The 24,643-nt window shown below is 37.3% G+C and overlaps 2 protein-coding genes across 4 annotated transcripts in view; one reads left to right on the top strand and one right to left on the bottom strand.

Annotated features, from left to right (window-relative positions):
• RSPH14 (radial spoke head 14 homolog) overlaps positions 1–3,806 on the bottom strand; it is a 103,998-nt gene extending 100,192 nt beyond the window's left edge. The window contains exons 1-3 of the mRNA XM_074921252.1: positions 3,608–3,806; positions 1,765–1,867; positions 1,449–1,567 (exon numbers count right to left, since the gene is read on the bottom strand). Coding sequence (XP_074777353.1) covers positions 1,449–1,567; positions 1,765–1,867; positions 3,608–3,806 — 421 coding nt within the window. The remainder of the gene's footprint in view (positions 1–1,448; positions 1,568–1,764; positions 1,868–3,607) is intronic.
• Positions 3,807–4,788: 982 nt separating this feature from the next.
• Positions 4,789–19,814, top strand: RAB36 (RAB36, member RAS oncogene family). 3 transcript variants are annotated; one of them, XM_074921234.1, is made up of 12 exons: positions 4,789–4,862; positions 7,365–7,517; positions 8,235–8,323; positions 9,477–9,565; positions 12,107–12,172; positions 12,880–12,981; positions 14,656–14,720; positions 15,313–15,364; positions 16,727–16,808; positions 18,427–18,517; positions 19,061–19,180; positions 19,410–19,814. In XM_074921234.1, the coding sequence occupies exons 3-12, from the start codon at positions 8,255–8,257 to the stop codon at positions 19,472–19,474; spliced, it is 801 nt and encodes a 266-aa protein (XP_074777335.1). In that variant the 5' UTR covers positions 4,789–4,862; positions 7,365–7,517; positions 8,235–8,254; the 3' UTR covers positions 19,475–19,814. The 3 variants fall into 3 exon arrangements, with proteins under 3 accessions (XP_074777335.1, XP_074777334.1, XP_074777336.1); XM_074921233.1 differs by having other exon boundaries at positions 4,845–4,933; XM_074921235.1 differs by lacking the exon at positions 12,107–12,172 and having other exon boundaries at positions 4,845–4,933.
• The last annotated feature ends 4,829 nt before the right edge of the window (positions 19,815–24,643 follow it).

Raw genomic sequence — 24,643 nt, 5'->3', positions numbered from 1 at the left:
TACTGAAATTTCAATGTTAAAATAATAATTTTCATCAACTGGAAGAGAAAACTTTAAGACTGATGTTCAGATTACAAAACTACTGAAATTATAATCATAGAATCTGGAAATGAAAGTAACAAATCAGCATAAATTCCCTTAGTGTATAAAAGATTTAGAAAACTACAAATATACGTAATAAATGTAAAGAAAGCATATAAAAGGTACAGTGACCTAGTTTTTTGGCACGTCAAAGACAAATTCTCAACTTGGATTCCTCTATTTAGAGTGAAGCATTTAAAATCTAGATGCCTGACTCTGATGTAATCAACCAAGCTTATGTTTATCTCACTGGAGATAAATGGACGTTACCAGAGCAGAACTCCTCTCAGCCTAAACTAAGCACCTTTGATATATCAGACTTTTTGTCCCTTTAGATACTGAATTTTCTCCCTGCTATACATGGAGTGTAGGATGAGTAGCTCAATTTGACATCTGAAGTTAGGGGTAATTTATCACATTTTTAACTTATTTTACCAAGTCCATTTAACAATATTGTCTAAAGAAAAATAACATTTGAGTAAAATATCAGAAAAAGCAAACATCTTCATTGTTCTTTGCATCACCCCCAGGTTTGTTTGGTTTTTTTTTAAATTCACCACCTGAAAGCAATGTCAAAGCGTATGTTTAAGAAATGGTGCCTATGAGCCTAAGGTCAAAGACCCATTAATATATAATTTGTGGAAAACATAGTGGAATGGATGGTGCCCTTACTTGCTCATTTGCCTCCTCCTACACCAAGCAATTGCAAGGAGCAAGGAAGGAATAAAACAAATTTCATAAAATTTGTACCTCCTAACACCAGAAAAACTTTTTACAAACCCTGTGTGCTGTGAAACCAGTGCAGCTGATCATCATTTTGAACAGAAGAGGACAAAGTGAATTTTTGATGCAACATTCTGAAATTCAAATTCAAGCATGCAGTCCACACAACCTGTATTTTGAGCAGGTAACCTTAACTTGCATAAGACCTAAGAAACTGAACAGATCTAGCAGGATCAGTTTCCCCAGTACCCAGGCAGGCCTATTCGCAAATGTATTACACTAACACAGGGCAATTCACTTGTTACCTCTGCACAGCATTTTCTATATTTTGGCTAAGTATTCTCACTATTATACAATTTGCAAGTTTTTAGAAGTGCAAAACCAGCTCTAGAAAACACAGTTGTCTCCGCCAACAAAAAAGATGACAGTGATACCTTTTAAAGTTTTCTGATAGAACCCAAAGAACAAATTCTCATAGGAAAACTAATTCAAGAAAATTAAGATGAGCAAAAATAGAAAAGATACCGGTTTTAAATATGATTTTCAAGGAAAATGGAATAAAATAAATCTGTAAGATATTACATAGGGCATCAGGTAAATTCACCTATCTGCTCTTTGTATTTTAATGCTGAAAAAATCCCTACCTTCATATAATTTTGCCATCGTTTCAAAAATCTGATGTGTGTTCTTCCGACAGATATCTACTGGATCATCCAAGAGCTCAGTGAGGGCAGAAATCACTCCATTTTGTATCAACCCTTGCCTACAAACAACATTGGATGACAGATTTAACTAAGCATAATAAAATTCCCGTGTATTTGTAAGATGCTTAATCTTAACTAAATTCTCTTATTTACATTGAACCTGTCTTGCCAAAACTTAGAAATTCTGTTCTTATTTCTCATCAAAACATTTTTATCACTTCCCATTCAATTCGGTAAACTCTAGGATTACACCTACCTGCCAACATTATGCATAGCCATTATACAGAGGATTTCTGTTGTTTTTTGTCGGACAGTACTGTCATGATGTAGCAGCAAAGTCTTCAGGTTATCCAAGAATCCTACAAGACACAGTAGTACATTTCAACATTTCTCACCTTCAGCATTAATTTGAAATAGCAATACTAATTTTTATCTCATAATTTGAAGTGCAAACAATCAGAATTTTCATCTTGTCCTGACCATGAAACTCTCATTGTCATATCTCAAGTAGGGAAGAAAGTTCCAAGTTTCAAGGCCTACTGCCAAAAATGCCATGCTACAAGCAAGCTGCTGACTTCTGTATCAAGTTAAATCCTAATCTTGCAAATATTTATGAAGTGGCATAACTTTAAAAGTAACTCAAGTCAGCAGAGCTACTGATATTTTTAGGAAAGCACATGTTTGCAGGATTGATGATTTTTTTTAAAACTTTCTTTAGGTGTAGCATGGGCTATGTAAAAGCATAGTGTTGCTTTTCACATGTAGAAACAAATTTGGTGAACCATTAATGATTATGTGTATATACACACATAACACTGACCCCAAAAAACCCCCAAACACCAATCTCACATTGCTTCATCAGTTACTGTTAATCAAACAGTAACTTAATACATTTTGAACATGATTATTGGTATCTTTTATGAGAAAAAAGTATGAAGGAAGTAAATGGAGAGAAAGCAGTGGCAAAGCAGAAGACTTCTTCAGTGTTACATAATCGGCTATGTCGATACACAACAGACTGCTAAAAATTGTGAAGATAAGCTTGTATGGGGTTTTTTTCCAAAATGCAAACTTAGGATTCTTCCAAATGCTGGGCTGGGATAAACCTCTTGAGAGGTATAATCCTGATGGCTATGATAAATTTGGTTATATTGTCTGGTATCTTCATTTCTCATGAAGTTCCAGGGTGGGTTTTTTTATAGACTAATTCTACAATCGCTAAGATACTTCTGAGGAGGAGTTCTGCATAAAAAGCTCTGACGTTTTGTCTCTCTGGGAAAGTTGTATCTGGATGTGCCATACAATCCAATGCTGAAGGAATGAATAGCAAAAGATACTTCAAGAATTTTGCAAATGATCTTGTAAAACTTATTTAAATATTAAAAGGTTCATCAGATGTTTTGCCTGTTATTATTACAGGTTCTGAGATATGAGTATTTTGAGCACCTCAAGCATGAAAACTCCAGGAAGGTACCACTGTCCTATGCCATATGTGGCAGAAAATGTCTAATGAAGGAAAAAAAAAAAAAAAAAAGTGGATTTTGCCTTTTTTTCCTGCTCTAGGATAACTAAAAGCTTTTTCTTTTCCCCTCGCTAAATAAAATGTATTCAGTGGCTTTATGATATTAGAAATTCATAAATTCACTCCTTTATTTTCTCCTGAAAGGTTCGTGGATAACAGGATTAGAAAAGATTCCAAGCAAATGAAATTTTAACTAAGTGGCAAGGGGGTGGGGGTGTTTCTAACTTTGGACTAATTAAACTGTTTTTTGTGGGTTTTTTTAATCAGCCTATGTTAGGAATTAGCTAAAATTCAGAATAAGCAAAAGAACAAAAAGATTCTGCACTACTTTTGTATTTAGGGGTTAATAAAAACTGTAGTGAGACATTGATAAATCCTAAAGTAAGGATACTCTGTCAAGTATATGGCATTACAATATTCTTTACCTTTTTAAGCTAAAACAAGTAGAGATTAAAATAGAAAAATTTTCATGGGCATTTCATGTCATCAAAGGTATTGCAAGGAAAAAAGCACAGAAAAGTGAGGCGGTGGGTTTTTTCCCCCACTGTGTCAAAGCTTGTGACAACAGATCACTTACCTATTTCTATTGCCTGGTAGACATTTTCTGGGTCATGAACCAGATCGCAGAGCGCCATCAATGCCCGCTGCTGAGTCAGCAGCTCAGGGGAATGTAACTCCTCCTGCAGTTTAGGAAGGGCCCTCCTTCCAAACGCAATAGGAGCTTTTGTGGGATCTATATCAGGGGGGAGGCTGGCTGAGATACGAGCATGTGCCATCCTAAATTTTCCTAGGAAGAATTCTCCCTATCCCTAAATATACCACAGAACGACTGTCTGAACCTGGTGATTGGATAATGTACCAAGTAATGTACTACCGACTTTTAACAGTGCTCTGTGTCTCCGAAGAGCTATTTTAGCACACATTCATTGTTAGGAGGCTATGAAAGAAGAGGCTGGAATCTTTCATGGTCATCAGCTGGTTTAATTCTGTACTGAGCACTGTAAAACAAAACCAGAGAAAGCTTAGAATTGCAAGGTGAGGGACGGAGTATTTTCAAAGGGTTAAAGTGAAATAGTCCAATGTCTCAAACCAGGGAAGGGGCTCAAAATATTAAAGCCAAAGCAAACCAACCCCATTTTTTTTTTAAAAAAAGCATTATTTTTAAAGAGGTCTAGTTGAAACCCGCCCTCAAAATTCGTTAACGTTTTAAAGAATGGGTGATGGCTGACCTCCCCCTTCCCTCAGCAAACGGCTCAGAGGACGGAGCATACGGACTCCAGTACTGAAAACTGCTCAGCACAGAAAACAGCTACAAAGTTAAAAACAACTGCTAAACAACTGCACTTGTCTCCTCGAAACAAAAGAAACAGACTAAATAAAGGCGCCCTGTCCCACCACCACGTCGCTGCCTCAGCCCGTCCCCGGTTCCCGCTCCACCGCTCCTGCCAGCTACGCCACCGCTTCTCGCGCCCGCGTGCTCTAGTTGCCACAGCGACCAGCTCTTTGCGTACGCCCCGCTCCGTGAATAAAAAGTACGCAGCCAAGCGTACTGGTTCCAGTCCTGCGTCAACAGCGTAAACACCGCGTTTGGCGGTGGTTGCTGTGAGAGAGGAGCGTCAGCAGCGTAGTTGGCGAATTGGAAGCCGGGGCCGCTGCTTGCGCGGGTCGCGGAGCGGGGCTGGGGCGGCCGCGCTGAGGCGCGGCCCCTCAGGGCGGGGAGCGCCGGAGGAGATGGGCGGAACGGCGCCGCGGGCTTGCGGCCTGGAGGCCTTCTCCCGTCGTTTCTCTGCTCAAGCATGGAGGGAGGCTCTGTTCTCACCTCCGTTTTTAAAGTAATTTCAGCTGAACAAAATTGAAAAAGAAATTCAGATTGAATAAAATACTGGTTGAGTTAATGGCAGAGGTAAGGCAGGCGAGGACCTTGAGGTACAGGGGTTGAAGAGAGCTCAGTAGCTTTGGACTAGGTTTGCTTTCCTGGTCTTTTCCAGAATGTCACTATAATCAGCTAGATTGTGTAGCCGGGGTTTCCGTTACCTAGTTTCTCATACCTGTATTCAAAACTTGGCTGCCTTTTTCAGTATGATTCTGCTAAAAAGTAGAGTGTTGTTCAGAGGATGGTACACAGGGAGAATAAATATATCATTGCAATGTTGATAGCACAATTTAAGGGTGCTCTGGATTCTCAGATGTGGTCTGGCATCAGGAAAAAGCCAACTCCGAACAGCTTGTGCTGTAAAAGGTTAGTTCTCAGTGCCAATAGAGGAGCCTATGTTTGAGTAACAATTGTAATCAGAATTCTTAAACTGGATTTTACAAAGCCAAAGTCATTCAGATCAGCCGGATTAAAATACAACACAGGAATAAATTCTGGTTTGTTGATCTTCAAAATCCATAAAAGGAAAATTACTATTTTAAAAAGTGTTTTTCAGAAAAGATTCTTTTTTCTGCAACATTTTAGAGCAGATTACTTAAAGTAGAGGTTATTTTCCTGGATTCAATTAGACTTCCATCAACTATATATTCATAAAGTTTCAACCTATTTCAGTAGGAAGAATGTGAATTCTCGGTGTAGAAGGGGCAGGAGAAGACCAGAGACTTCTCTTATCCTTCAGTGTTAACTCTGCTTTCATCCTTTTGGTGTGAGTTGCTCTGTCTTGTCCTTCACCACAGCTTGGAATACTGATCTTGGTTAATGGTCATGGCATTAACTTATGTACAGCTTCTGAATACCTTCCCCAGATCCTTTGTCTATCCACAGAATCTGCTGGTGATACTCTTCCGGCAACATTGATGTAAGGAGGGTTGTGATGCCATGGAGACACTATAGTCTCTGTCCTCCCTGGTGACCAAATCCCCTTCAGATCTGTAAGAAGAGAAAATCTGGATCTCAGTACTGGTCATTCTCAGTACTTTTAGCAGCTTTGTATTTCTTAAATCATTCATCTTTTTTCCTCTAATGGTGTGGCTAATTTGTCAATTGGGATATGTTCATGTGTGTGAGAGATTTAGATTAAATACACTAAACATAAGTGAAGATGACCTCTCAATTTTAAAATGTTTCTGTTTGGTTGCATTGGTACTTTGTACTTTGGATTTGCTGAGACCGTTGAATTGATTTTTTAGTTTGTGAAAGAGCTCTAGGAGATGAACAGTGAGTCAGCCTATGTACACATGACATGCTTAGTATGTGTTGAACTAGAACGAGGAGAACATGGAGAAAGCAAGTTAGTGTTTGAAACTTACCAACTGGCAGGGTTTTTCTTTTTGTTTTTAGAATTAGTTTAAGACATTAACATAGCTGTAAAAATCATTCAAACTTGACAAAAGAACAGGAGCACACTATAAAAAGGGTCTAGATCTCTGTGGTTTTATACAGTCACAAGTGCATGATAAATAGAACTATGCATATGGTAATAAACAAATACTGTAATGTCACCTTCTTTGGTGAATAACCCATCAGCTGCAAATCTGGATTCTTTAGGGGGAAGTGGGTGTTTGAATATGGTTGAGATCACATCAGTGCCTGAAGTGATTTAAAAGCAATTCCTCACAAATGAGAATAAAACATTACTTCTAAGTAGTGGACTAGCAATTTTTTTGAGCATTATTCTTACTGTGGGATTGTAAAAACTGTAGTTTTTGTCGTTATATATTTACTGGTTGTTTGAAATTACTTGTCCACATTGATTTGCCCTTTAACATTTTTAGTCTGCTGCAGGAATGGGAGAGGCTTGTTTCCTGGATGCTAAGAGGTCCAAGCCTGTTTAAGCATTATCAAAATACGACTATTAGAATGTGACAGCTTTCTTTTGTCCTGAAATTTGGAAATTTAAACCCTAATGAAATAAATAGTAAAATCTTTTAGCATCCTAAATTGCAGTCTAGCATTCTAAATGCTGTCTAAACTAATGAGGTGATTAACAATACTTAGGCAATACAAAAGAGCTGTATGATTTCTTACTCCTTTTCTTTAGTGTTTGGTACCTTAGAAAGCAAGATTACTAATGACTAGAAAGACATTTATATAATTCAGAATGTCTCATTAGTGGCATGCATATCTTGACTCTAAAGCTGAGATGAAATCAAGTTGAAATTCTGAAAAAATCCCTCAGGTGTTTCTTTATAATTGCTACAATGCTTTATACTAGCACTGTAACAGTTCCCCACTCCATTAGTTCCTTGTCTGCTGGGTTAATCCTGCTCTTTGTATCCATATATATTACTATCTCTGAAGAAAATAGAACGATTTTCTTATACAGGATTAGGGGACCCTAAGGTTTATTATGACCAAGGGAATCTGACCACTAAAACCAGTTTGTTTTTTTTAAAACTAGGGCCCTATGTATAGTTAAATTACTCCAACTCCGCCTTCCCAACCTGGAAGAGAAGGGGAGGAAGGGAACTGTTGCAAGCCTGTTGCTATGGCCACGCAGCAGCAGGCTGAGCTGTTTGTGTGGCTGGAATCCTGCTGCATCAGCTACTGCACGGTGAGTCCTTCCTTACACTTTGCTACATGATGAACGTTCTTATTAGAAACATTCTTTTGAATGCCAGTAAGAAATTGGTACCCTATTAAGGGTCCCCTCCCCCAACAACCCACGAGGTTTCATTGCATAACCAAATTGGTATGTCTCAAGAGAGAGATCTAAATGGATTTGTGATTTTCATGTGAACATTATTCTTTTTCCAAGTCAGAATATCTACCGATTTCATTTTTTTTCTGAGCTGATCTTGGATGAAAGTTTGATGTTATGCCAAGAAATGTGGTGGCTTCATCTTTCCTCCTTTCTTCTGACCAAACAAAATCTGGTATCACCTAACAGCTATTAATGTGCTTCGTGCAGAGGCATTTCAAATAATGATGAGCAATATTTTTAAATTAAACACTACAAAATCCTTTGAGGGCTAAGCTGCAAGCACGTTGAACTAAGTGAACAGTTCTCTGCCCTTCCATGGAATTAGAGTTGGTGCCTTGTAGTTTCTGAAAGCCACTCTTTGCTGCTACAGCTATGCACACTGGATTGGTCTCTTTAACATAAGAAACGTGTTTTCTTTTAACACAAAGTCAAAAAACCTGCAAGTTGTACTGAAAGGAAAAAGATGGTTAATCTATAAGAACTGTCAATTTTTAAAAATTGTATTTTCCCTGTATCGAGGCAATTCCTGAATACTGTGTTTCTCTTTATGTATTTCCCGTCTGGTAGAATTTAACTGAATTTGGAGGATGAAGTCCAACCTAATGCATTTGGTTCCCCCAGTGAGTAGGGACAGAATAATCTCACAGTTTCCCAAGGTAAGCATTCTTTATCCCTCTGGTCACAGGGCGTAGCACCTGCTACATTGAGCTATCTTTCCCTGGTGCTAATAGTATTTTACTTTACTATACAGTTGTTGTCTTCTGCTAAAATTACAAATTGTTTAAGGATTTCTTTTGCAGATGAATGTGACCTCATGTTCCCATTCAATGCTGGTATCTTTAATAATAATCCTCATTTCTTCTTTTAACCTTTACAGAAAGTGACTCTTGCCACAAAGTGTTATTTTATAATATCTATCTTGTTATTTCAACCAAACATTAATAATTACATGCTTAAAGAGTTCTTAGACTGAGGGGAAATAAGAACCATAGCTGATATTAAATATGCAGAAAGACTAATTAGATCTATATAGAGCTTTTGGTTGGAGAATTTGAGGCAATTTTAATTTTCTGTTTGTATAGGAACCTTAGTCATCAGTAGATCAAATGTAGTAGGCACTGTAGAAACACAGACAGAAAAGATCATTGATGTCCCCAAAGAGTTTTGTACATCAAGTATAATAGAAGAGTTAAGGACAGGGAAGGACAAGGAATTACCATTATGGTTTTTCAGTTGTTCAAAAGATTCTTTTAAGGGAGTTAGCATTTTTTTTCTATGTTTGATTTCAGCCCCATATTTTGCTTTTAATTTCATGAAGACTACCACAGTTATTTTAAGCAAATATAAGGTAAACTACATTTTCCTCATTTTTAACCAATGCCTATTTAAAAACTAGTTATAAAAACAGTGCTTTACACATGTAAATGATCTAAAAGACTTCATAGTAATAATGACTTGCTGGTGGTATGCTCCCATCTGTGTTTGTCTTGTGTGTTTTAGATTACTGGGATATTTTAAGTACTTGCAATTATACAGAATGATGAGCAAATGTATTTGACTGGAATTTTAGCCGGTGCTCAGACGCTGACACTCAGAAAGGTCATCAGGTGATGGCTCTTTCCAAAGGAGTTTTTACAAGCATAACTGTGGGGAAATTTTACTGCCTTCTAACCCAGGCTATCCCTTTCTTATGCCAAGGTGCTTGACAAACTCATTGAATTAATCATCTGTTTTTTCCTTGCTGATTTGACTTCTCGTAAAATAGACATCACACAGGTTATCTCAGTAGCTGTTCTCTCCTGTTTTCAGTGGTACACACCCGAGGCCTGTCTGCAGTTCAAAGAGCACTTCCATGCAGAGGTCAGGACTGCTTGTCAGCAGAGCACTGGAACAGTTGGGTAAGTTTGTAGTAAACCAAGTATGCATTGACGAAAGTATTTTCAGCTCCTTATAGCCTGCTTCCTTCACAGGCTTTGCCTCCCTCATTCCTCATTTTCCTCACACCAGTACATTTCAAGGCAGCTAAGCCTGTGCATGTGGCAGTTTTCTGACCTGTTTGACAGTAAATGAATAAAGTGCCTTTTCTTCCCGTAAGTATCAAAGATCCTTTTTCTGCAGGCACAAATAGCGTTGAAAAAATAGAGAAGTTGTTTAGCAACAAATAGTTGTTTAGCAACTTTGAACTAAACTGTTAGTTGAAAAGATTGACTGTTTAAAATTGGTGTTGAATTTTGCACATGTAAGTGCAACCAAATTCTAGAGCAGCTGTAAGGAATAGGGCAGATCTAACCTTGCTGTATTCTCTGTTGGGGTTCCAAATTAGCAGTTAATAAAGACTTTGGAGGGATATAAAAACCCAGCAGTTCTAAGCTGCTCGAAACACATAAGAATCTAGCTTTAGTCTTTTAGTAGTATACATGCTGAGAAGTTCTCTTAAATGTTTCCTTAAAATTGGAGCAAAATTCTGGTGAATATATAGCAGTGAAAAATGCAAATAAACTGGTTTATGGCCTAGTAATAATCTTTAAGTTTGGGGTTTTTTTTCCAGATCATCTGTCTCCCAGAACTGTTACTAGTACTGATTTAATTCCTGAAGCAAGGCAAGAAAGCTGAACTGTTAGAAATCATCACTATTCAGTTAAAAGAAATAGCTGTATGTTTTAATGATAGATGTTCCAGTGTGAAGGATCTTTCATAAAGCAGAGCTACTGACAGTTAGCTCACTATTCTTTCAAATCTAGAGTTGTTGATTACCACAAGACTTGTCATGATACCATCTTTAAAAGCAACTTTTTATTCATTTCACTAGGGAGTCTTGCTAAAAAAATTGAAGCCAGCTGAGAGACAACAGTGAGTTTATTACTTTTAAGAAGCATAGTGATTGTTTTAATTTAATGTAAATTTGTTATAAGTGCCCAGACAATTTTGCTAGCAAGTCATGCTTTAGTGACTTGATGCATTTTTGTCCCCTCTGTAACCAAGATCTATCTGGGTTTTTATTTCCAGAGTAAAACAACTCTCCAGTTCATTTATTCTGGTAACAGAGTATAGCTAAAAAGCTTTACATTTTGTCTTTGTGAATAAAATTAGACCACTTTCCTGTTACTGTTCTCTAAATATTATCATTATTAGGTCATTCTTTGGTGGGGCAGGGGTAGGAGGGACAGTGTTTTGTACAGTAATTGTAAAGCTTGACAGGAATAACCATTATCTTCCTTTTCCATTATCCCAAGTAATGGAATATTTTTTTGTCATTTGGAAAGGTAGTTTGGGGAATTCAGTAGCTAATGGCTATGTTTAAGACTCTTGATATTCCATCAATGTGTTTAATCTAGGCAGGTTTTTTTCCCTAATATGAATGAATGGAAACACACCTCTAAACCATCACTGACTTTTTTGCTTTTCTCTTAAGGCTGTTGATTGTATTCAGTATTTTATCAGTAAGTTAATCAGGCAGAGACATGTCAGGAGTTTAGGGGCCCGTGCCCACCCAGTTAGCATTGACTGGCACACAAAATGCCTTTTTTTTTTTTTTTTTTTTTTTAATATTAGTCATGGAGCTTACCAGTCAAGATTTGGACTATTTAGATAGATAACTTGGAATCAGCATCACATGGAAGCCTGATATAACCAGAAATAGTATGCAATAGAAAATGAATTCCTTTGTTTAAAAAGCCATTACTTGATACAAAAGAACATTAAACCTCTTAAGCAATTTTTGTAGCATGTGCATGAGAGATGTCAATCCAAGTTGAGGTCCACAAATACACTTAGATTCATTTATCCACCTATGTCTCTTAAAAGATACGCTACATTTCAATTTTAAGAATGCAGGCTGAGTCACCTAAAGCCCATCTGCTGTATTCTGTGGGAGGACCCAGAGCAAAGAGGATTATTTGCATGAAGCAAGCTTCAGATTAATATTATTCTAGATAGTCAGAAAATGTATTTGCTCTAACCATGTGGAGTTTTTTTCCCCAGAGACAAGTTCTGCAGTGGGTTATTTTATTATCAGCAATTTCTTATTTCTGCACTTAGGACTCGATTTGTACTATTGAAGTCAATGAGAAACGTGATTAATTTTAATGAAAAGGATGCAGATACTCTATGGTCTTATGTGCAAACTGCCAAATGTATATAATTGTAATCAAAGCAATTTTAATAGAATTTATGTCCCACTGGATTGTATTTAAGAAAAAAGTATGTGAGAAGGTAATGGAGTACTTCTGCTCCAGAGGGGTTTGGGTTTTTGGGTGACCTTCTTTTTCTTTCTTACAATTTAAGACTCTGATCCAGCATCACTGTGACATTCAGGTAAACTGGAGTCACAGGTATATGTGCTCGTCACTTGCAATTTAAGGATCTAAATCAGAATTTTTAGAGAGAGAATGTAGAAATTTCTACTAAAAACATGTAATGTTTTCAAATATTTATAACAGGCTGAAAATATCCAAAGTTGTTGTGGTAGGAGACCTGTATGTTGGGAAAACCAGCCTTATCAACAGGTACAGTATATCTTAGCAGATGGTTTAATTCTGCTATTTCTCAAATAAATGTTACGGTGTTTCCATTCCTGTACATTTAGGGTAGTAGTTCATGGTTCTGTTTTGAACCATGGTTTTGTTATTAAATAAAAGACAAAACAAAGTCTACAGTGTGAAACAGGCTTCATATGCCAACACTGAAAATCATGCTCTGGCACTTTTTTCTCTGTATCTGTTTTTTTTTTTTCCAGTCTAACTTTTTTTTTAATGTAAGTGCAATGAACAGGTCACTGGATTTCTGTAGCTTATGATCATCTGTCTATGTTTGTGTTTTATTATTATTATTTCTTCCACATTCTTAAGTAGATATGGTAAGTTTTTTATCTCATTGATTAATCATTTGGGTCATTATTTATGACCCAAAAAATATTCCTCTGTAATTAAAACCATAAGATACTGTATCATCTTCCTTGACAGTCGAAAGACATTTAATTCTGATTCTTATCTCATCCTGAGTGCTTACTAGATGTATATGCTTTCTACTTTGTTATCTAGTATCTCCTTTTTTATAGTTAGTTGCTTGCTGTTTTTATATAAGCTTCTGCAATATATCACCACTCCACAGGTAGTTAATTCTTTTCTTCATAATTTACCCCAGATAGTGTTAGTTTTGCAGTTGTTTGTAGCTGGGTCCTACTAGTATTTCATCCCTGTTTTTTTTATTGCAGATTTTGTAAAGATAATTTTGACCGAGACTACAAGGCGACCATTGGTGTAGATTTTGAAATTGAACGTTTTGAAATAAGTGGAGTACCATATAATCTCCAGATGTAAGTTGAAACAGCATGATTAAGCATTGCACATAGTATGATCTCAGCAGAGATTGAATTGCTACAGGCTATAGTGGAATAAAGATTTTTAAAAAAATAATAAAATTATACAAAGAATAATGTGAACTGAAAAACAGGTTCTGTACCTGCACTTGCAGTTTTAGTAAAAATTTTATTCTCTTGGATTTCTCATCCTTAAAAAATAAGTTTGTCAATGAAAAGTCATCTTGGATGTCTTGCAGCATTTCAGTGGAGTTTGGCCTTTTGTACTAAAGCTTCTTGAAAGAGAAGTGAAAGCTTTTGCCACAGACTTTGTCCAGTACTACTGTTACACCATTGCAGTTTTAATTTAGTAGGCACAATGAGCACTGAACTTGGTTTTACTGGGAGTTTTATCCCTGCAACTGTTGAAATTAATAGTAAGGTGTCCAGTGATTTCAGCATCTCTTAATTAGAGACTAATTGATTTTCCCCAAATCATAGAAAGACTGGAGCATTTTTCTTAGAATGTGAACTTAAAATCTTTGATTTTCAGCTTTGTTTACCAGACTCATGGGAATCCTGGCCTCCTCTCACCTGCTTTGGTTCTGCTGAAGGCTGTCCTTTGGTATTTCCAGTGGCTAGCAATACTGTTTCGTAGAGGGTATTATGGAATCATCTACACTTTAGTGTGACCATCATAAATAAGATGCTTTGCATGAAGTATTTTAGTGCATGAATCTTAAAAACCTTTTCACCGAGGAACACATTTTTCCTGACATATCGTTGATGTAAATAGATAACTAGTGCGACTTACTGAAAAATACTTAGAAATCCATTTTGCACTGATTTCAGTGCCATTGTGTTTTTCAAAATTCTGCCAGGCACTATCCTTTTGAAACTGGAGTCCCTCAAAAAAATCTAGAGTGATGCATCAGTACTTTGCCAGCTGAAGCAATAAGGTTCATGAGCTACTGAACATCAGGTTGCACTATCTGCAGAATCTTCAGTGGCTGGGTAGATTTTCATATGATGAGCACTAGTGCCCCCTCTTGCTAAGAGACTTCCATACAAGATAAACTTAAACTTGGAAGTATCCGTGACTGGCAGTACTAGGCTATAACAAAAACCCAAACCTCTGCAGTGCTGGCAGTAACTGAGAGGACTGCATATCATGTTCATTAATAAGAAGCACTTTCTTGATTTTCTTTAATGGTGTCATTAGTCTCTGGTAGACTGAGCTGTAAGTCTCCAATTTGTAGTGTATGGACAGATATCATGTCTAGCAGTTGCGAGAGTCTAATATGGGCTAATATATGATTTAGCTAGTATTATCAGAGAAAATTTTTAAAATTAAATTGCCCTAGCTATACATGCAGTTGACATAGATGAGAAAAAAATGTTTTTAAGAAAGGGGTATTACCATGCAGAATACAAATATTTGAGTTGTGTCTGCAAAATTGCCAGTATTAAAAAAAAAAAAAGATAAAAACAGAGTTCAGATGTCTTCATTAAATAATAGAGCTTTACTGTATTTCTGTCAGCAGTTAATGAATAACATGTTCCAGATGGTAACACTTCTCTGGTATCACATTCTTCTCCAACTTGTACCAATCTGCTGCTTCATTAGCATGTTTACTCAGGTTACACTGGTTTTCATTAACCTGAAATTTCGTTTTTTCACCCAATGCACAGATGGGACACAGCAGGTCAGGAGAAGTTCAAGTGCATTGCATCTGCTTACTACCGAGGAGCAGAGGGTGAGAACAATATTAATTTGATCCTTGCTGTGACAGAAAGTTGTACTTCATACAGAAACATATATGCTTATGTGCTCTTGGGAAGGTACCTGTAGACACAGTGTGATGAAATGGGTTGTCCTTTATTGGAGAGAAAAAGGGGCTAAAGAGCTCATGAACTGATAAATTGTCACACCTGCAAGTTCTGAATGTTCTGATGATGCAATGATAAAAATTGGCAGTTTTGTCTAGGGGGAAAACAATTTGGGTTTGGGTAAGATTATTGGTGAAGTTAGAAGTGGATACTTCTGGCATTCCCTTTGATAAGAGACAATTTCTGCAGGAATTAAAGTGATCCCCAAATAAAAGGAGTAATAGCACTATAGACTGCAGACTACAATTAAAACTAAATAAGGCTGAAGACTGAGGACTTCAGTCTTAACTGGGTGCCAGAGAAGGGAGAGGAATGAGCAAATGGATAGTCTGCCATCTCTGTTACATCTGCTGTTGCGCTTTATATGTTGACATTCTCTCTGTTTAACAAGATGAGTTGGAGAGACTTCTGATACAATTTCTGAGTTAATTTTTTTCCTGTTTTTGTCTTTTATTGCAGTTATAATAACAGTGTTTGATCTGGCTGATATTCAGACTTTGGATCACACCAAGTAAGTTCCTGTATTTTGGCTTAGTCTTTAAAGCTTTTACAGCAGGTTTAATTGCCTTGAATAGCCTGTATTGCTGAGCACTTGCTGGATCATGAGTGTATTTTCTATTGAACTAAGAAATTAAGAAAATGCAGGGCATAAATTTGAACTACTTGCCCTTGACTTCCTTTATAGTTAGTGGAGAGAAAAGGCACTTCTGAAAGAGCTTGATCCTTCCAAAACTAGACATGCAGGAAGAGAGGAAGTGCACCCCGAAAGCATCCTTTTTTTCCTCCATTTGCTATAAACAGAATAACAGGCTGGCATCTGATGTAAATGATTAAATTGATGAGATGCATCTCATGCATGTCTCAAGAGCCTCTCATTTTCTAGGTGCACTGCTAGCCTGAAATTATTTTCTTTTTCTAGTTTCTGCAGTGATTCTGTTGGGAGACAGGCTGTCAAAAAGAGGAGAGAAAATTAAAAACTCAAAAGTATATGTATATATAGCTAAACTTACTGGTTCAGATACATGTAGTGGTTTGCTTACAACAGCACACTAATTGTTATGAGTAAACTTGTTCTGCTTTTAGTGCAGGCTGCAAAACCCTACATGGATCTATGATCCACATTGTTGTTGCCAGCTCAGAGTGTATATATTTCTAATATAGTGTTGTGACTGTAATGCAGGTACATGTTTCTTTACCTCCTGTACTCTGTCTTATTTGAATGTGTATTAGACTATTTCCTTACACTACTGCTGTGATACTTAGCTCATTTACATAGGACTTTGTAAAATAATATATATATATTAGTGTCTCTGCTTGGCTGAAAATGATTGAAGCCTGTGAACCTGATTTCCCACACATGCACACACTCCCTTCTCTCCTTGATTTGTGTTGGATGACTCAAGAGGAACTTGATTGCCAGAGTAACAAAAGTATAAAAGCTTATGAGACAAGAATCACGCAGCCTTCATAGGGAGCTGGTTTAGAATGCTGAATAGATTATTTGACTCTTCTTTATTCCCGTTTTTATCTATTCTGCTATGTTCATATCTTTTCCTCTGCTTCTTGTTTTCTTATTCCTTATCCCGATCAAAACTTTGCCCCCTCCCTTATACTGTTAAATACGCTCCCTGGGTGCTAAAATCATCGTTGAATTTGCACTCTACTGTGGGCATGTTTGAACTTTTCATTAGTGGAAGGCTGTATTCAAAGGAGTTGGAATAGCTCCTGTTCTCTTTCTGTCTAGAAAAAAAGGCTTTTGATACTGTCACATAAGTTCATCCTCTCACTTTTCTTGTGTCCCTATTATCTGTCACTTTCTCCTATATTCCTCAGTCCCTCTGACTGGTTCTCTTATTTCTCTTTTGTATTTCAGACAGTGGCTAGAAGATGCATTGAGAGAGAATGAGCCAGATTCCAGCTTCATCTTTCTGGTTGGAACAAAAAAAGATTTGGTGGTAAGTAAATTGAATGCAGATAAGGAAATCAGATTTCCCATAGTTCCTCAAGTGATTTCCTTTACAAGTTGTACACAATGTTGTTGAGATAAAGACCTTGAGAAAAAAACCTAAACAGAAAGAAATAGGATCACAGGTAAATAGAACAGCACACTTGGAACCAATTTAGGAAGACACTTTATGAAAAAATGGGTGAAATATCCTTATTTCCATTCACTGCATGACATTTTTCAGGCACATACAAACAACTGAAAAGGCAAAGAAAAGTGGGGTGCACAAAACGATGGAGTATCTAATGGTCTTGGAAGTTTTATTGGTTTGGTTTTTAGGGACAGTGTGTTCATTATTCAGGAACAGTGAAGAATTCTTATTTAACTGATTGTGACATCATTTTCAAAAGAACAGCATACAAAGCACCCTATACCATTCCAAGTCTCGTGTTTGTCTTTCTCTAGCTATCAGTACTTAAAGATTTCAAAACAAGCTTGCTGCTTCTGCTGTTCAGTGGATTTTTTTTTTTTATTTCCCACCACCCCCCCAGCTGCCACAGTATCACTTATGCAGTTTGTTTCTTACCCTTCACTGAAAATAAGTCCCAGAAAACTGCGTGTGTGTCAGTTTTTCTGGTACTTTGTGTTGCTTATGCTGCTTTTTTTCTGAGTCACAGCAAAAGCTAAATGTGCCAGACCTCTGAGGACACAGATCTGAAGTCTTGTCTTAACTAGAATTCCTTACTGTAAGTTAGTTTCTGTTTTTAGAATGATAACAATTTCAGCTGAAAGGGAGATAAGAGCAAAGCAAAGGATTGTGGGTTCTAGGTATTACTTCAGTATGAAGGCAGTCTCTTCCCAGCTGGATTTCACTCTACTTCTCAGCTTGATATCACATCATTCTTTCCAAATTTTTAGAATTCTTCTAAACTGTTCAGGGGTTCCCCACTGTAAGACGATGCACAGAGAACTGCACAAAGATGACTGGCATCATCTATCACAAATGGGCTAGAAATTGAAAGCAAATAGCAACATGCTGATATGGTTGATCACAGAGAACTGATGAGAGGGGGAAAAATACCTGAAAATTAAGTGCAAAAAAGAAAAGTCCATTGAAGGGGAAAGAAATTTTAGTCTTAAGAAGAGATAAACAAGAGCAAAAATGAAAAGGAAGGAGGGTCATTGTGTTCCAATGTAATAAAAATAGATGGAGTAGAAAAAGGGATCTGGGACAGAGATGAGAAAGATTAAACACAAAGAACTATTGTGATTAATCAGTCCTGCAGCTCTTCTGCTGAGCATGAGGGGGTGACAAGAATTTAAAGGCCAGTAACTGGGCTGTTGTCTTTATAGCTCCCTACCACACTGTATAGTTGGATACAAGGGTCACACTTGTTAACTGTTGTTTTGTTTCAATGCTGTGGGAGATGGAGACTTCCATTTTAAAAGCATTACTAAGTGCTTGAATGTTCTTGCAATCACGTCTGATTGCTCAAGTTCTAAAGCAAGGCCAGAATGACCCCTGTGAAAACTGGAAGCATCACCATGTAGGTACTAGCAGTACCTCTGTGTTACTACCAGCCCAAATACTCTTCTTATGTTAAAGTTATTCCATGTTATTTATGCAGTCAGATGCTGTGTGTGAAAGGACAGAGCTAGATGCCATCCGCTTTGCCAATGAGATGCAGGCAGAATACTGGTCGGTTTCAGCCAAAACAGGTAAGTGACTGCAAAGGATGTAAAAATAGCATCACCACAAAGGCTTATGCTAAGGTGGGAAGAAGTTAAAGTTCCTTATCCCCCCCATTCCCAAGCAGGTTTTTTTGTTCTTGAATTTTTCTTGCTATTGGAAACTTCAGGTTTATTAATGATTGATTTTATTTGGGTGTTTGTATGTGTGCTTGCACTGCATGAAAGGAGTACTCAAGCTGCTGTGCAATGTCTAAGCATGCTTAATTCATAGGTAGTTACATAAATACACATGTGCACTGCCACTCAACATTAGCAGTGAAAAAAGATTATACCACAAACTGAATTCTCTCTGTTGCTGACTAAAAATAAAGGTACAATAGAGGGTACAGTATTCCAGAGTATGAAAATGAGAAATTCTCTCTGCAGTGATCAGTATGGCAGGCAGATTGTTGGAGAAGCCTGTTCTGTCCCAGTATTGAGCTGTGATCTGTTCACAGATGAGCTTGTTATGCTTGATCACATGTTGATAAGCAGTTTTTAAAAAAACATTATTTCTGTCCTGTTTCCTAGGGGAAAATGTCAAAGAGTTCTTTTCTCGAGTTGCTGCCTTGGCCTTTGAACAGTCCATGATAAAGGAGCTGGAGAAAACTGATGGGCACATGGTCCAAATTGGGACAGGAAACCTTATCAGTAAGTTAAGTTTTGCTTTTTGTGTGTATTTTCCTTGTTTACAGTCTGAAGAACTGGAGAGGTTTTTCAAGTGTTAAAGCCTGTTTCAAACACCTGCAAGCATATTCATATCATACTACCTGAGTTCTAGCATATAGGAGTGACTAGGGCTGCATTCAGCATTTGTTATCCTTAGTTTTGGATGGTAGAATTTCTTGTGAATTGATTTTATAACTTTTTGTTTCTACAGAACTGGAAGACAAAATGATGGAAATCCCAGACAGCAACACTCAAGTCAGCCTGAGTTGCTGCTAACTGTCAACTGTTTCTGCAAGTGCCATGTTCTCTGTAGTCCACCATAGAGCACCTGCAACAATGAAAGCTCTCAAACCAGAAATAGAAAGCTTTATTTTTGGAAATGAGAGGGGAAAAGCTTACCCAAACTTTCTTTCTTAGAGTCCCCTTGCTGCTGCAGGCTCACTTGTGCAGGATGGTACAATTGTTACACAAACCTTTCTCTGTGTAGTGGAAATGTAACATCTTTGTCTTAATGCAAGAAAGACATTGTCAGTGCCATGTGCTCACCTGTCCACCAGAAACACTTGTAGTCAAAAGTTACATAATTTTACTTTGATAATTCTTTAGAAGTCTTAGATAGTGAAGTTGCATTCTCATGGGAGCAGAAAGCAAATGACGGTTCAGAATAAAGGGTGCTACCCATATGTTTGCCTTTTGAGATCATGGTATAAAATAACTCTGACTTGCTTTTATGCATTCCAAACGTTTTAAAACTGTTTCAAAAGAAATCTTTTTAAATAACAGGTATGGAAGTACACAAATGCAGACTGTGCAGTTTCCACTGTGGTTTTCCATCCATGAAAAATCTGTATTTTTCATTTTCTGCTTGAGAATCAGAGCCCAATATATAAATATTTCCGAGCCTAGGAGAACTCCAGTAGGAACTTTGGTTTTTTGTTCTGGTTGTCTAATATTTTGAAAATGTTACCAGGCAAGAGTGTTATTCTTTTCCACACTCTTGAATAAGAAAGAATAGTCACATAGGTGCATGGCATGAAATACATGAAATCTAATTTTTCATCTTCCAAAGAGGATGCAGAATCCTTCTCTGGATTGATCTTAATGAATATTGTCTGCACTGCAGTTCTACTTTGCTGCTAAGAGTAATGACTTTTTCATTTTGTTCTAACTGGGGTATTTTTGTTTGTAGCAATGTAATGTGTTTCTGGAACCATATGCAGTCTCAGTCATGAACTTGTTCCTCCCTGTCTGGGGTAGGCACTCTGAGCTGGTAAGGTTAAATTTGATACTGCTGCTGAACTCTTACTCACTGTATCTGCTTTTACTGGACAAGATAATTTGATCACTAGATGCTTGGAGCAATTTGCTCCACTGCTTAATAAAAGCAGTAATGGTAGAGAAATAGTTTTGCCATTTTCTGAAAAGACATGTAGGCATATGTGGGTTTAGAGGGATGGGAAAAGATGGGAATTCTCCCAAGCAGACACTTGCTTGTTAAGTCCTAAGGTACTTGCCATATGAAGATGTCATTACTGAGTGTTTATGGTAGAACCTGCCCTCTAGACATGTTGCTGTGGCTTGGTGTGCTGGCTGGATCAAAAAACGGTTGCCCCAGTTTTGCTTTTTCAAATACTCTTTGACATAACCTTGCGCAATTAGTCCTTTAGACATGACAATTGTTATTTAATGAGGAGACATCAGCTCTGGGTACCATCCAAGTAAAGCAGCCTTACAATGCTCTTCCACTCTTTGGGCAAGAATGACTGATGCCAAAAGATATTCCCATTTTAAAAGTCATTCCTGCTGACAAATGACACTGCAGGAAATTTGAATGACTAATAATGTTGCCCGAAATTACTATAACAAATACTTGGCCAAGTATTTGTGAAATTGTATGATTAATTATGATAATTAGGCTTAAACTGAAAAAGTACAGAAGAAGGGAAAGGGAAATAAATTCGTTTTATTTCCCTCTAATTTTTTCCAGTATGTCACTGAATTTTAACATTCAGTTCTGAGTATTTAGTTGGTGGTATTTCTCTAAAGATAAAGGAGATGCTGTAAATCTTTTGCTTGCACTAAACCGTACAAATGTATGGTCCTTCAAAATTACTATAAACACTCAAATGAAAGAATAAACAAAAGAATCAAAGTGGGACAACAGGAAGACTGCTTCTCTAGATATCTTTCAGCAGCTTATAACTCCATACTTTTTAGATCCAGCATTACATGCTATGCTATGCTAGCATAAAAGAAAAGGAACATCTTCTATAATGCTCTAAATTTCATACTGCAACTATTTTAAATGGAGAGAAAGAAGAAAACCTATGGAAATTTACAACTTACAGTGTCTTAAGAGATTCATTCAATCATTGCAGAAACTGATTCTGCAGAACAGAATTCTACAGATTCTGCAGAAATTGCAGAATAGTGTCTGGAAAACTGATTAGAAAAGGACCTTCCAGATATGAGCTGCTGAGATAATAAAGACATTTGTTAATAAATCTATGCCTCACACTGAAAATATTCTAGATTCTCTGCCCTCCCCCCCCCCCCCCCAATTATTTGATAAGAAATAGGAAAAAGTGGAGAAAAGATGACTTAAACATCCTTTTTACTGCTGTTATTTTCTTATGATGTAAGTTAGAACAGCTTCATAGAATATGATGAATAGAAATCTAGGAACTCTGTCTTTTTTTATTGGACAGTCTTGACTTTGGCAACTGTGCTGATTCTGTTGGCAAAGACACGAATGTAGCATTTGGCGGAGAGAATGAATATGTGTGGGTATGTAAGGAGTTATTTATCCAAATGTGTAATATTTTGACCTATGATGCTCTGTGTATTTGTTCATCTCCAAAATCTGTTTCACAGGGATGATGAATATACACTCCACTTGTACCATGTGCTGCACTTGAGTGGGCAGCATAGCCATGGTCTTCAAGTTTACCGAGTTTGAATGAGGGTAGAAAAGATGGTTCACTCTACTGCAGGAAATCATGTTTTCTAGGCTAGGTGCTAGGTTTCAGTGCAGACATGTTAGTGTTTACAGCTGCAGAATGACTCAGTAACAAATTAAGAAAAAATCAGGTTTCCATTTTATGTTTTTTTTCCCCCAAAATATATCTCCTAAGTGTTTCTTTCATTGCTATGCCCAATTATTGTACAAAATCAGAGATGCAATCTCTTCAACAGTGCAATCACATTGCTTGAAAAATCAACTGGGACAGTTTTTTCTAGTGATTCAGTACATTGCTTGATGTCATTACAGTTTGTATCTTCTGGAGCTCCAAAAACTTCATGTACAAAGGCAATACTCCATCAGTCATTAACCATCACTCCATCTATTCTATGATGGATGCTTTGAGACTGTTTGGGTTTTTTTGTTAGTGGGGTTTTTTTTTGTTGTTTTTTCTTTTGGTTGGTTGGTTGGTTTTGGAGAGGGGGGGGGGGGGGTTTAGCTCCTCTGAGACTTCCCCTGCAAAGAACTCAGTATTAATAAGTGTTCATCTAAAATGAATCTTGGATCGTGTTGCAAATGATAAATTGTTTAGGAAAGCACAAGGGAAACTAAATTTGGTGGAAAAAGAAATGTAAATTTGAGAGTTCTTAAATGTTTGTATCTGGTCTATGTTTTATCCATGCACGTTAACCCGTTCTGTCAGCAACATAATTGGCTTTGAAGAAGTCTTAATATTGTGGGAAACGGTGTTAAAACAACTGTATTAACCCTAAACATAGGTAAGCTAGAACACGATTTTTATACCAGTTGAAGTCTTCACAGTGATCATGGCAACAGTTGCAGTGCCAGATTTCTTGTGGAATCCACAGCTGAGAAATTGGAGAAGTGAAATTCGGAGGCAGTCTGAAGCAAAGATAAAAAGCAATTTTAATAAGTAATTTCCCAAAGGAAGTACCAATGTTATGCTATTTCTTGTCTTAATAAGTAGAAGTTAATATGTTAATGAGTTCCTGTTTAAATAAGCATGCATATCTCCTCAAGCAAAGCAACTGGTAATGGATCAAAAGCCATTTAAGAAACAGTCACCTGACAGGTGAAGTTCATTTCTTACTATAAAAGCCTTTCCTTTTTCATTTTTAATGATGTTGTTTCTGCCTTTTGAGTGATTATTTGACACTTAGGATATTATTTATAAGAATATATAAATTATATTCTTATAGGTCCTGTGATTCGGATCTTTCTGAATCCTGTTGGTTCTCAGCTCAGGCTCATCCTGTTGTGGTACGACCAGAGTCCATTCTTCATGAATAAATCTGTCCCCCTCTGTGTCTTTTCAGGTTTTCATCCATAGTTAGAGATCATTCTAGGGAGTACAGTGTAACGCACTGGTGCATGAATGCTATGAACTACTCTCTGTATTGCATCCTCTGAGCATGCAAGTTGGAATGTTTGGCAGGTTGAAGTGGTAGCAGAATCTGCATTTGGTAGTGGAGATGGTTGATCAGTTTCTTAGTTTTTTTGGCCAGAGGGTTGTTCTTACAGTGAGAAATTGTCATTCTCTGAATTCTAATATGAGAGTTCCCATTCTTCTGGGTTCATAGAATGATTTAGACTGGATGGGACTTCTCAAGACTTACCACCCTTTTCAAACTCTACCGGAGAGTGCTGCTTTGTGCTACAAAAATATGTTTTCTTAGTTTCAGCCACAGAATAATCTGAAATCATGTTTTATTTCTCTTTAAAAAGACTCTGCTTATGTCGTACCGGTTTTATTTTTCTTACAAAACCTCTGATTCTCTCGTGGGACTATGCTGAATAAACAGGTCACAAGTGACAAGCTCGAGTTTGTCAGACTGAGCTGACTGGCTCTTCTTTCCCACGAGAGGGAGCTCTCTGGTCACCGTAGTGCTAGTTCCGTTTCTGCTGAGAAGGGGTTTGCAATCTCTCGTAGGCCAGCAGAGGGTAAATGCTGGCTGGCCTGTCTGTAGTTTAGCCCCCTCATCACAGGTTTCTCAGGCTGACATCACAGATCTGTGTCTGCCGCCATAGCCTTACTGAAATTTTGTGTCTTATAAAAGTAATACTCTGTTGAACGCAAAACTTCAGAGATCCCTTCAATTCCCACTGGAACTTCTGACGTTGTAGTACCCCAACAGATAAAGAGGGTGGAGATGTTTAATAGTATTGTTCACTAAAAGTTAAGTGTGCATACAGAAATCCCTCCTCTGACTCATCAGAATTCTTATGCCTTCCAGAAAGGGCACAAATGTCAGAAAAGTGAACCCAAATAGAAGAAAATCTAGACATAAAAAATCAGAATTGTGACACTTCAGTAAAAGTAATGTATGAATTCAGAACATATCCCTATGATGTAATAGACCTCATTATATAACTGTGTCAGTACAGTCTTAAACTTCATCTTACTAGAAACACTATGTCAGAATTTTGTTGTTTAAACTGGCACTCAGGCAAATAAATAGCAA

Source organism: Athene noctua, chromosome 17 (genome assembly GCF_965140245.1).
Source record: "Athene noctua chromosome 17, bAthNoc1.hap1.1, whole genome shotgun sequence".
NCBI lineage: Eukaryota > Metazoa > Chordata > Aves > Strigiformes > Strigidae > Athene > Athene noctua.
This window is presented reverse-complemented; position numbering and strand designations above follow the sequence as displayed.

What these genes read in the sequence shown, in the direction of transcription:
- RAB36 (XM_074921234.1), top strand. Translation starts at nt 8,255, where the DNA reads ATGAAGTCCAACCTAATGCATTTGGTTCCCCCAGTGAGTAGGGACAGA. An exon ending in CAGACTTTGGATCACACCAA is followed by an intron (nt 15,365 to 16,726) that starts GTAAGTTCCTGT and finishes TTTGTATTTCAG; the next exon opens with ACAGTGGCTAGAAGATGCAT. An exon ending in TGGGACAGGAAACCTTATCA is followed by an intron (nt 19,181 to 19,409) that starts GTAAGTTAAGTT and finishes TTGTTTCTACAG; the next exon opens with AACTGGAAGACAAAATGATG.